This window comes from Porites lutea, chromosome 3 (genome assembly GCF_958299795.1).
Source record: "Porites lutea chromosome 3, jaPorLute2.1, whole genome shotgun sequence".
Taxonomy (NCBI): domain Eukaryota; kingdom Metazoa; phylum Cnidaria; class Anthozoa; order Scleractinia; family Poritidae; genus Porites; species Porites lutea.
Window position 1 is genome coordinate 46,261,366 of NC_133203.1, and position 13,421 is coordinate 46,274,786.

Below are 13,421 nucleotides of genomic sequence, written 5' to 3' on the forward strand. Positions count from 1 at the left end.
GGCGAGCTGGAGCCCCAGGAATCTCAGGTCTTCCTGGAGCTAAGGGTGACCGTGGTGAGCCAGGAGTACAAGGTGACCCAGGGATTGTTGGTGAACAAGGACCTGATGGTGAAGCAGGACCAAAGGGAAGAAATGGACAAGATGGTACCCCTGGAAGAACTGGAAGTGCTGGAGAGAAAGGAAGCTTGGTATGAAAATTGATAAGCGTATTTGTTATTGGGACAGTGAAATGCAAAATGGGAACTAAATGATCTAACTGCAAAAACAAATGGATTATGAAAGGTTAACCAACCGTTTGACCTGCTTTTCAAACAGTTTGATAAAACTTCAACTGTGATGATCTCTTTTACATTTATTTCCTCATTCTGTGATTCAAATACTGTTAAACCCCTCGACTAAGAACCTGGATTTTAAGAAACTGTTGGGTATAATTTGCCAGTTAAGGCCCCTTCTGTTTTGCCTAAAATTTATGAAGTTTACACACTTACTGTATGCTAGGTACATGTAATCTTATCCTTTTAACTAGAGGTATTTGACCTGTAATGAACAAAAATTTCTTGCAAGTTTGAAACATTTTAAACCAGTGAAGTACATTTATAACACTGACCATTTTTTGGGCAAAATGATTACAGGAGGCCTTTTTCTAAATTATTATTGGGGAGCAAGGGTACTAATGTTCCCAGGTTCAAATCCTGGTGCCAACGCCATATGTTGTTTGGGTTTGTTGTTGGTTCTCTCCTTTGCACTGAGAGTTTTTTTCTGGGTAACCCGGTTTTCCCCTCAACTTAAAAACCAACGTTTCCAAATTCTAATTTGATAAGGAATCAGGGAGATGAAGAACCACCAAGTGGATGTCACCTCACCTCACCTATCCTCTCAGTGCCTCATGGCACGTAAGGCCTTCACAGCCCCCCCCTTCCCCGCTTATCTCAGGTAGCCGTAACAGTGTTCACGTCCTCCCATGATCACCATCCTGCTTCTGCCCTTACTTTGTCAACCATTCGACTTCAGCTGGTTTTTGGTACAGTGTACATACATTCCAGTTTCCGATCTTCTTCTATCCTTTGACCTGTTCGGCATGGGTGGCCCTAACAGAAGTCAAAGACTCCAGCCAACATAGCTCTATGGGTCATTGAGACACAAACCACTCCACCATGGTAAGGTGGTGGTCTCTTTAATTTGGGGTAGACTAAGTGGATGCGCTACCTCTAAATCGTTACTTATTTATTTTATGAAGTAAGGTAATGTGTTTATTTTTATTAGATGTGTTTCTTTAATTTTTGCCACCCTTTTCAGGGTCCAACTGGTCCAGCAGGCCCCCCTGGACAACCAGGAGCTCCTGGCAGTGCTGTAAGTAAATTGTCCCTTCCAATTCCTGTACATTATCCCTGTATATCCCAATAGTGACCAACAGCAATTTTCTCCTAACAATGTCCATACATTGTCAAGAGATAAGGTTGTGAGAATATAAAAAAAATGATCACGAAAGAGAAAATGCCTCAATGTTTTTTTAAACTCTCTCAACTAATTCTTAAAGGAAATGTATGCAGAGATAAGTTTGGAGAATTTGTATGTGGATACTGGGGCTTAAAGGGTTATTTAATTTACAGTGCTCTCATTATGAGCATTTAACTCCTCATCAGTCACATTTACCTTCAGACTTATTTTAAAAAATTCTGCTTGGTAAAACCCTACCCTCTCCTTCTTTGAATTCATAATAACCCCTGATGAGGTGGGTATAGATAATTTTGTTTGGATTGGAAGAAATATTTCTAGAAATCTAAGATCATTTGTTCCTTAATTTATATCAGAAATCCTTAATTTCGCAGTGGTTTTCATACTAATGTGTACTTTCAAGGAACGAGTAACAGAAGTGTTACTGATAACTACACATCTGCGGGAGACTTGAAAAATAATAAGGGGCTTGACACTCATGGGGAAAGCAAGTGAATCATTGGAACTTACTGAGCAAAGGCTACCAATCTATAATAGATTTGAACTGGAAGGAAACTAAAAAATAACTACGAACCAAATAAGGCTAGGGAGTGAATTGACTACCCACAAATACAGGATTTACAAAAGGGAACAAGGTGTTTACCACTCCTACACAACAGTAATTAGGTACAAGAAATGTGTCTGAATAATTCAGTTTCAATTTCAATTCAATTCAATTCATTGTTTATTCGCACTGTTTCCAAAGATTACATATTGCATATTATTTAGATAGAGAAGAAAATAAACATACAGTAATAACAAGAAGAGAAACATTGTCAGTTCGTGCACAGCAACCAGAGGAGCTAAGGCTTTTGAGCTGGTTGCCATAATGATAGAATAAAGGTAGATCTGGCTCTCAAGTTATCCTGTCATTATATTATTGTTCACTTAACAAATGGAGTTTGTAGTGCGCTCTAAAAGAACTGCAGGTAATAATTTTAGGGAATAATACGACAAGGTGTGTAAGGAAATAGAGAAATTCAGGTAAACAACCCAAAAGTAATAATTATTAGGATAATAAAACTAATCAGAAGATAATATGGAATTTAATTCAATTCAATCAGAAACCCGAGTTTCTGATTCAACTCAATTCAGTTTTATTATTCACACTTTATAAATATTTACATTATATATAGTAAGGTACTAATAAACTAATAAACTAGGAGAAGAAAGAAAAAAAAAAAGAAAATTAACGGCTTGGGTAGAAGTGTACGGTGGTCAGAGGAGCTTAGCTTTCGAGCTAACCACCGCAAAAATAGATTACATTTAGCCATGTAAAAAAAAGATTTTTCATTTATTGCGACTGAACTTTGCCTGGCATAAAATAATAGTGTATTTTATACATATTTTTATACATACAACAATAATAGTGATTTACAGTGCCTTTTTTTTTGCTACTCTATACATACTGAATGTGAAATTTGCATTTTTCTCTACTGAAAGGGTGTCCCTGGTGCCCAAGGACAGTCTGGCCCTCCTGGAGACAGGGTAAGTGTAATTAATTCATTTCCTTTAAATACCATTCAGTATCAATGTGAAATTCCTAATTCTAACTGGCAGGAGGCAACCAGTTGGCTATTTACAAGCGTGGCTGAGGATTTGAACTTAAAACAACCAAGAACAAATCCAGCAAGTGTCTAGAGCAGCACTTGAACCCTGGACCGCCAGATTTTGAGTCCAACATGCTGACCTCTAGGCCACACCACTTCTATAACAGATAAAAGTTTTTCAACAAATTTGATCTAGAATAGGTTGTGGTTACACTGTTTTTGCTGATGTTTGATTATTAATGCTGTATTAGGGTCGAACTGGTCAGTCTGGATTGCAGGGACAAAAGGGAGAAAAAGGATCCCAGGTACTATTTTTTTTTAATCTGTGATTATTTTTGGAATTATTTATTAACTTAAGCTCATTAATTTCAGTTATCCCTTTAATTCTCAAGGGTGACAAACGTCAATTACTTCCCAGCAATGTCAATACACAATCAAGAAAAAAAGGTTGTGAAAAATTGATAAACAGAGGGTATTACATGGCTGGATGGAGATACGAGATTTATCTTTGAGTGTTGAAAAATATGCGCTCACTCGTGAAATATTTTTCGACACGAGAAGAGAAATTTCGTATCTCCAAGTGGCCATGTAATGTTCTATTTATTTTATTTATAAACACCAATGAAATACCAAACCATTTCACTTTGATAGTTTTTGATGTGAAAGGTGCGATTAATTATGTAACCATAGCAACAGTGATCTTTTCACAAGTGAAGATAACATGTTTTTTCACGTGTGAAGATATCATGTTTTCGCGCAAAAGCTCACCTGGTATTTCATTGGTGTTTATATAATAAAAATAAATTATCACCTGAGGGAAAATGCCTTGATCTTTTATTAAATTCTCTCAACTTATTCTTTAAGAAAATGTATAGAGATCAGTTTGGAGAATTTGTATGTGGATGTTGGGACTTAAAGGGTTATGTTAATTTGTTTTTGACTGATTTCAATACGATAATAGCATTAACTATAATGAAATTGTAACTTGTAAGAAGCCAAATGCCAATTTGTGAGCCTGTGTTATTTCATATTTTCTGTCATGTGGGTCTTCATGTAATGGGAGTTGCTCTAAACATAATTTGAGTTTCTCTTGTTTGAGAATGATGAAACTGGGTTTGACCTCCGTGGCAGTGAAATGTCTAAGGCATTTTGTTTTTTATTTAATTGCTGTGATTCCATTTTCCAATAAGTGGAACCATAGGCAAGGACATATGAAATAAAAAATGGGCTTAATTCCCATCGAAACCAGAGCACAGGAAAGTTCAAAAAAGTCAATTTTATCTGGGAGATTTGCTTTCCACTTTGCCAAAGCAAACAGTCAGTTAACCAATGGGATTATCAAGAGGAAAAAGGTACAACATTATTGGATTGAAACAAAGTTTCTGGAGGTGTACCACTTTGACCGGAAAATTTCCATGCAGACAGAAGCATATTCCATTTATTTCTTTGCCGAAATTTCTGAAATTTTGACTTATGGGAAAGCACCTTTGGTGACCTGTATGGGAGACTGGGAGATTGGTGCTGTATCCGTGAGACTCATAGATAATCCAGGGGAGTTGGTAGATGATATGCCATATCATGGTACAACTTTGTACTAAGTTATTAATAATCCATTTGCTTACAGGGATCACCTGGACCACCAGGGCCTACTGGACCAACAGGACGTAGTGGAAAAAGGGTAATGGAACTACATCATAAATATATTTTGAAGCCATGAACTTGATCTAGGAGGACTGCCATCCAAAAACTTCACCGGCATGGCTGTGGTGCCTTTCAGAAAATTCAGCAGGTGCACAGAAAAAGTCCCAACTGACTTCTGATAAAAGGGAAATTTGACGTTACATCAAAAGTCACTTAAGTTTTAGTTAGGACATTTTTCCATGCACCCCTGTTATTGTTGTGCTAGATCATCTTTTTCCTGTTTCCTCATGTGGCCCTATATTCTTAGCCTGCGAAAACGTCCGTTTCTTCTCGCCCTTCGCCGCTGGAACGTTTCGCACGGAGGAATGTCTGCAACTCAGCGACAGATATTCCATACTGATGACGCAAATCAATGTTTACTTAATAAGTGTGGTAGTCGTGGGGTTCCAAATGCAAATTTATTCAATTTTAGGTTTCTCCTGATCGATTTTGGTAAAGTGTTGTGTTCATCTGCAAACGAGCTCCAGCAAAACTCAAATGCTTGTTGTAGAGAAGACTATATTCTGCAAATACTGACTGTTTTGTCAGAGATTCATCGCATTTACATTTGACCTTTGTGGCCTTTTGTCTTTTGTCTGTCGTTCGTAAACAATAGCTAAAACAATGTAACTACTCCATCAACCAATCAGGGCTTCTGACCGGATTCTGGACATATTTTATGTCATCAGTATGGAATTTCTGTCGCTGAGTCGCAGACGTTCCTCCGGCGAAACGTTCCCAGCGGTGAAGAGCGAGGAGAAACTGATGTTTTCGCAGGCTACTACATTCTTGGAGTATTAAGGGTTAACAATAAATTGTTTGATTGCAGTATGTAAAATACCGTAGAATTCCGAAAATAAGCCCCTCCATGTATAAGCCCCTCCAAATATAAGCCCCCCAAACCTGTAACGTAAAAAACCCTCCGTCAAATCGCCCCTCCAAATATAAGCCCCCTGGGGGCTTGAAATTCGAAAATTGCCCTCAAATACAAGGTAAAACAAAGCAAAAACGGTAAATTTGCGTCCAACTATAAGGCTAGCGCAATCGATTTTGAGACGGAAATTTCCCTCCGTAGATAAGCCCCTCTGAACATAAGCTCCTCCAAAAATAAGCCCCTCATAAAGGGCCTTTGAAAAATATAAGCCCCGGGGCTTATTTTCGGAACTTTACGGTATGATTGTTCTGTAATAAGAGAACATTGAATTAAATGTGACCTAACATTGAGTTAGAACTACACTGTAGCTATTCTTGGAGGGAGCAGGCACTTGAGTAGTATATGTAAAGCTGCCCCCTCCCCTCAGGAATATATTGGGAAAGGAAATTTCTCCCGATTTTTTTCTGGGTGGTGGGGGTGGCTGTACACAGGTTAGCCCTGGACAACATGGAAGTTTTGTAACAATGTAACAAACAATTTCAAGGTAAAAAAGTATTGCCTGGACATGTTCTGTGCTGTCACTTTTTTACTTCACTTTGTTTGAGTAGGATCAAGGAGGAGGATCAACTGTATTTACTAACACTAAATGGCCCTGTTTTTCTTAGGGTTCTACTGGAGCAGAAGGTTCTCCTGGGCCTGCTGGTGCTGTAGGTCCACAGGTTAGTACATAAGCTTGACGTATTGAAATATATTTTTTACAATAACAGAGGGATTTTTTGCACTGATTGGTGAACAGTGATGGTCGAAGAGAGTACAGACCATAGGAATGACATGATGATGGTGCAATTTGTTTTCCTTTTTCTCTCAGGCATGGTTTCCCAAGAGACCTCAATTGAAATGGATGCCAAAATTATGTCAATGTTACAATAATGTTATAATTCAAAAACTGTCCAAAATTTTGCAGTGAAAGACGTTACCGTGGCTTAAGGTTCCACTTGAGTTTTGATTGTTTTGACATCATTTCTATGGTAGATACATACGACTGCATTATGACTGTATTCGTGTGACATATTCATGATATAAAGTGATATTGAAAGTTCATTTCCATAATAATGTTGGTATGCATATTTTTTACTTGCAGTTTAACTTACAATCATTTTTGTAAATAAAAATGTTGACAGGTTAACAGCACTTTATGAAAGTACTGCTCAATAGTTTTCATTTCAGTAGTGCCTTGTGAAATGTCTACTACTCAACTTAATGTTAATGACCATCTGTTGTCAGCAGATCAAATGAAATGCGTGCCCGGCTTGTTGATTCCCATTTCATTGCTGCAGTCAAACCAACTGGTATCCTTGAGGCCGTGGATCTTGCTGACATCCTGACATTAGTTTCATCTTTTTCTTTGTATTTTTCACTGTATAGTACTACTAATACTACTTAGTCAGCCACAGCCAAGCCAGGTTTGGTCAGGTCAGGTCAGAGCTGCTCTGCTACTGCTAATGGTACCATGTAACCCAGTACAACCAAGTACTGTCACATGGTCGGGTAGTCGGCAACTAAACTGGCTCCCCCACCAGTTTTTTTAGCTGGTGAGGAGGTTGACATGTCACCTCGCAGGATGAAAAGCAAGACCTGGCAAAGGGCGGATTAGCTCAACATGAGCCAACGGCCATTGGCAAATCTCGGCGAGGAGTTTCAACCCACCAAGATGCATCTATCGCATAGTATAGCCAATATGGCATCTACGCTACATGCATAGATGCAATCTATCTATGCATCAATGCATCTATCGCATTGTACAGCAAATTTTCTGACTTTGTAGTGGAGCTTGCTCTGTGAACGATCCAGGCCTCTTGGCGAAGTTTATGAATAAATAAAAAATGTAGTAATAACTAACAAATTATGTTCTTGTTAGGGCCCTCCTGGTCCCCGTGGTTCACCTGGCTCAGATGGAACACCAGGACGAAAGGTAGAATTGACAGTTTTCAATACTGAATTACTCGTCATCAGAATGCTGCAAAGTTTGTACTTAAGCTCAGTTTATTTTGTCCAAAGCAGCGAGCACAAACAAGACATCTTTACTATTGCAATATTATTATGATGATCATCATGAAATAGATGAAATACTCTAGCAATTTTTTGTAACTATTGCCACAACAATAATTAGTCCTACATGTTGCAATTTTATTGCAACAGTGTATTTACAGTATCAGGTGGTTTCTCTACCAACTTTTATTTTTTAATGCCATTTTAAATCGTACAGTACGTTTCATAGTGGTTGCGAGAAATTGCACTGGATAGACTAGAGGGAGGACTGATCGGCCTGAACAGTGTATTGTATTGAATAATAATTGTTATTACTATACAGGGAGCAACAGGAGCCCCTGGAGAAAATGGACACAATGGGGCAAAGGGAGACAAGGTAAATATTTCTGTTATCATATAGTTGCTAATCTACTTGTCACACATGGCTATGCATGCTTGTATTTATTGTTGGGAACAAGAGGAAACAGCAATCCTAATCTCCAGTGTGTTATTACACATGCGTCGTATGTATGTAGCCAGCATTCGTTTGGACTTCCAATAAGAATGAATGGAATGTACATAAACGCAATATCATCATGCACGTTTGGACCTTCTATCACTCGTAATCTGATCACGTGTGTTTTGACCATCTGTCACGTGAAACTTACGCGAAGCACAGCGTTCGAACAAAAGCGTTTTGACCTTCGATCATTGTCTCTTGCACTCCGTTACCTTTGGTTATTACTAGTTTTAGTCATTATAAGTAAGAACTTGCAGTTAATAATATGATACAATAACGCAAAGATTTATGCAGAATTAAATAGTCAATACTTTTGGCATAATTAATACACCTGAAGCCAATGATAGTGAGGGTTTGACTATTATTTTAATCTTAAGTTCCAAAAATGTGGCAAAAAGCAAGATCTGCTACTTATCGAATATTAATTTCAACGCAACACTATAACTACTGGTAATACAAAGACTGTAAGGTGAGCAGGATTCTTAAGTACATAAATGCCTAAAAGTTGACTATTATTCAGAGTGTCGTTTAAAGAAATTGAATTCCCAAATGAAAGACAGGACACCTTACTCACTAAATGCCACAAAGTTTAAGCTGCCAGTATTACTTTGAAGACTAGTGAACAGTTTTGTAGCTTTTAAGTCATAGTAAAAGGGATTCTTATTTTTTATAAATTAGTCATGAATCTTCTTGTTTCTTTCAGGGAGCAGCTGGTGATCGGGGCCAGCCGGGACGACAAGGAACCAAGGTACCATAAACAATATCCTGTTAGTAATTATAATTACTTGTGAATGTGTTACTTTGATTGTTGTGTCAATCAACATTCATTTGATAGCTATTTTTATGTAGTGGAAAAATATGAAGAACAGCTAGTTCTGAAAGGAATGACTTTGCTGTTCTTTGAAATGTTTAGAAGTATTTTTTCCTGACAATAAAATTGTTCTCTTTGGGTCTTGTTGCTGAGCAGCCAACAGGTAATTAGAAATATAGAGGAAAAAAATGTATCAAGTAAATATGCTTGAGTGCCTTTTGGCTGCTTATTTCATAGCTCCCAAAATTTTGAAAAAATTTCATGCCTTTTAAACTTCAAATGACTTTATGGGATTTTCCACATTTATGGTCAAAAGTGAGCTTGCGTTTGGTAGACAAGAAAATATTTGTGTAAATATTAGCATAACATTTGGCTTAGCCCTGGAGTAAACTTAACTATATTTGAGTAATTAGGCCAGGAGTGTTCCTGCCTCAGGATCCCTTGAAAACAGACTTGCAGAAATTCTTTAATTAAAATGTTGTTAGTGACCATTGTTTTGTCTTTAAAGTCACAATGTTATTTTGACACTTGCAAGTATCGCAGCTTATTCTCACTTAATTTCGTGAAAAATCATCAGCCTTATTTTCTGAGTAATTTTAATTGGGCGATAGCGAAAGGTAGAATTGGAGTGTATTAAATTTCGTGATTTTACTATTCTTTAATATGTGAAGGTAACTTTGACCTCTGAAAAGTAACATCAGAATTGATATTTTTATCGTAAACAACGGCAAACATACCCTGGCTCCAGAGGTCCATTCTCAAAATACCCAAGGTTTTCAACAGTGTAAATAGGTACCCGAAAAATCTGCACAGCAAATATTTACACTCTGATAAACTTTGTTCTTAATTTTCTGTAGACTTGTTGGAATAACTAATAAAGGAACTGCTTGAATTTCGTTATTTTATGGATAGTATATGTCTGGTATTAAATTTCATGATTTTATTCTTTGCGAGTAGAATTCGTGAGTATTAAATTTTTTGCAATTTTTTCCAAATTGAGAACTCTAATACCCGTGAAATTCATTGAGAATCTTCAGATTTGCAGGCTTTTTATGGGATGGAGTTGTTAACGTCATACTTTCCTGTTTAGGGACCTACTGGCCAACCAGGCGTGGCAGGACGAGATGGGAAAAATGGTCCCCCGGTATGTAAAGCATCAAACATTTCTCACCGAGAAGAGGAAGGTTTCGGGGCAGTACCATATGAAAAGAAATGAAATGGATAAAATAATGAAGGAGTTTTCAATTGATTGAATTGAAAACATGATATGCCCTTTTGGCTGTAAATTGATTACTTTTCAGTGGAAAAAACATTGGGCACATTATTAGGCAAAATATGTGTCGTGTACATGTATGAGGCATATTTTCCTGTACCTTGTTTAGTTTTTAGTTCATTTAGTAGCCCAGGCAGAGGCAAATAATTGACCTGCAAGACACTGAATAATGGCAACATTGACTTTCAGGTTCATTGATAACTTTTTCTATCATTTAACCAGTATACCTGGTTTGTTTTGTAATATATGTGCCTAGAATTAACTGTCACAGGTTAGATAAAAAGTTAAATCTTTGATGATTCAGTTTTAGTTGAAAAAAGTGCTCAACCTGTAAATGCATCAAGTTGCAAAAAGTTTAAAAAGTCCTCAGAAGCAACTTAAAATTCTTCCTATGGACACTTTTAAAAAAGGTCTGCACTTCAAAGAAATTTGAAGTGCTGAAGTAATGGTTCTTTTCAGTTTGCTGTTAACTCAGGTACAAAACTGTGCATGATTTAGAACATTTTGCAGTAAAAAAATTCTCTGGTGCACATTAGCAGACCATGCATTGTCTATAGGCAGTTATCTGTTGGTAATTTAAATTGTAGACCATTCAAAACATTGAAAAAATTTATTCAATTGATGAAGAGTTTTGTTGAATAAACATAAAGAATAAAAAATAAAGAATCTCAGCAAGAAAGTAAAACCTAGTATGTCATCTGTTTTAGGGTGATCCAGGAACTGATGGGAAACCCGGAGCTGCTGGCCCTCAGGTGAAGTTCTTTTTTTATAATTATTGTTATTTTCTAGCTGGAGGTCATGTGTTGTAATGCACAACATTCACAACACTGAACCAAACTGCTAGAGCAGGCAGAAAATAGCTAGATTTGATTTCTGCCTTGTTGACTTCTAGCGAAAGCCTGGTTTTATACACCCAGATCATATACAAATGAATATTTTAAAGCCTTCTGTTTTTGGACCATGTAAGAATTTGCTGATACTTCCAAAAAACTTACCTTAAGATGTTAATGCCTATTTAAGAGAGAGAAGACTAACCAACTACTGTAGAAGTCTTGGTTACCTAGGAGAAAATAGTTACACATTTACCTTCGGTTATCCAATGCAGTGGGGGGCGTGGGGGGGAGGGGTGTCTGAAAAAACCTGGGATGGGTTAGGGCTAGGAGAAAAAACCTGCTTGTTTTGGGTTTTTCTTGAAAGAAGCCAGTCTTTAAAGGGCTGTCTAGTTCATTTTTTTAATATTGCCAGTTAAGCAACTTTAGTTGTTATGGAACTCAACATAAGTAAAGAAACTGCTGGCAAATAACAGAACTACAGCTTCGTGTCAAAGAAACACGTCTTGCAAGCATTATATCAAACGTTACAAATAACACAAATGAACTTTGAAAACCTGTTAGACTAATAAGTTTTCAAAATATTTTATTTCCACTTTCATTTATTTGCACTCTTCCAATCCGTTTTAATCTTCTTCAAAGTTGCCTTCTTTTGTGTTTTATGTCTTGTTTATGCCTTCTTATGTTTTGAGAGGTTATTTTCATGTTTTCACTCAACTTGGCAGCAGTTTTCAACGTTTGAATTATGATGAATTTAGTGTCACAGCTCCTTTTAAAACAGTTCACTGATGTGGATAATGTGAATAACATTAGTTGTTATTTGCACCTTTAGGGAGCACCTGGTCAACCAGGACCTAGTGGATTGACAGGAGCAAAAGGATCAATGGTCAGTAGACATATTGCTCAAATGTTGAACTATTCACACGATTTTTTGGGTTCCACAGTCAATGCGTTTTTCCAAATAAGTTTGTCAAAGTACCTCATTTAAAGATTCCTTATGCAATATATTATAAGTAGACTGTATCCTGTATGGGCAACAGTTGATGAATTGTACCTTACAGCGATTATTTACAATCACTGATCAATAAAGATTTTTATGCAGAAAACTTTGTCTTGTATAAAATTAATGACCAAACCCTGGCAAATCAATATACCTGCTCAAAAAGTACCTACAGGTAGAGATTCTTACCGAAGTTCAAGTTGTATACTCTGAACATTTGTCCTCATTATGTGATCTTATTCTTAAAGCATTTACCAGGTTACCATTTTTATGTCAAGCTTGCTTATTAAATCTGAAGTACCTGTCCAATTTATGTCATAAAACATTCTATTTCTTAGGGTGAATCTGGTTCTGATGGAGACCCTGGACCGCCAGGACAACCAGGAGCAAAGGTGCACAGCATCTCACATTTCTGCCTTTAGAACTAGTATTAGTTTCCGTATTAGAGCGGTTTTCATTTGAGTGTCGAAAAGTAATTGGTTTTGCACTTTCTACACGATGCGATTGGCTTAAAAGATTCGCGCCACCTTCTCATCCAATCAGAAGTAAAACCAAAGCCAATTGTGACGCGCTCGCATGCATTTTCCCGCGCTTTGCGTCAGCCACATTTAATTACTTCGAGTTTTGATTAGTTCAATGTATTGTCTGTGTCCTATGTGATTGGCCAGAGTAATTACTTTGGTTTTGGTTTTACGACACTCAAAGGAAAACCACTCTAATGGTTAGTACTAGTACTGGTATAAGTGTTGGTATTGGTATTAGCGTTGGCATTGGCAGTAGTATTAGTATTAACTATTAAAATGGTATTGGTGTTGATATCGGTATTGGTATTGGTATTGGTGTATTGGTATTAGTATTAGTAGTATTGGTATTAGTATTAGTTTTTGTATTAGCATTAGTAATGGTACTGGTATCGTATTAGTATTAATATTATTAGTGTTAGTATTAGTTTTAGTATTGGTATTGGTATTTGTGTAAGTATCGGTTACCAAGTAAGTATTTGGATTGGTTATATTGGTGATACAATAATGGTAGACCATTCATTTCAGTGAACATACGGTATAATGCATTAACATATTTATTTAGGGTGAGACTGGAATAACGGGAAGACGTGGACTTACTGGTACCCCAGGAAAACAGGTTTGTTTGTAATTACACTATTACTGGAGTTTTAGCCAAGAGTGTACATACAGTTGACAGTTTTCATAGGGTTTGTAGTGCTTGATTAAAGCCAGTGCTTCAATGAATAGTGTTAAGTTACTGGAAAAGTGATTTCAAAAAGGAAGCCACAGCGGGAAACCTACACAGCATTTGTTTCTACTAACATGCATGTATATGGCTTCTGATAGTGCTGTTTTTAA

The 13,421-nt window shown here is 37.0% G+C and overlaps 1 protein-coding gene across 1 annotated transcript in view; it reads left to right on the plus strand.

Annotated features, from left to right (window-relative positions):
* The window catches only part of LOC140931269 (uncharacterized), a 76,767-nt gene that overhangs the window by 27,648 nt on the left and 35,698 nt on the right, over window positions 1-13,421 (plus strand). Inside the window, exons 15-28 of the mRNA XM_073381038.1 lie at window positions 1-188; window positions 1,297-1,350; window positions 2,938-2,982; window positions 3,296-3,349; window positions 4,669-4,722; window positions 6,264-6,317; window positions 7,517-7,570; window positions 7,970-8,023; window positions 8,850-8,894; window positions 10,048-10,101; window positions 10,938-10,982; window positions 11,893-11,946; window positions 12,399-12,452; window positions 13,147-13,200. The exon at window positions 1-188 is cut by the window's left edge and continues 10 nt beyond it. Coding sequence (XP_073237139.1) covers window positions 1-188; window positions 1,297-1,350; window positions 2,938-2,982; window positions 3,296-3,349; window positions 4,669-4,722; window positions 6,264-6,317; window positions 7,517-7,570; window positions 7,970-8,023; window positions 8,850-8,894; window positions 10,048-10,101; window positions 10,938-10,982; window positions 11,893-11,946; window positions 12,399-12,452; window positions 13,147-13,200 — 863 coding nt within the window. The remainder of the gene's footprint in view (window positions 189-1,296; window positions 1,351-2,937; window positions 2,983-3,295; window positions 3,350-4,668; window positions 4,723-6,263; window positions 6,318-7,516; window positions 7,571-7,969; window positions 8,024-8,849; window positions 8,895-10,047; window positions 10,102-10,937; window positions 10,983-11,892; window positions 11,947-12,398; window positions 12,453-13,146; window positions 13,201-13,421) is intronic.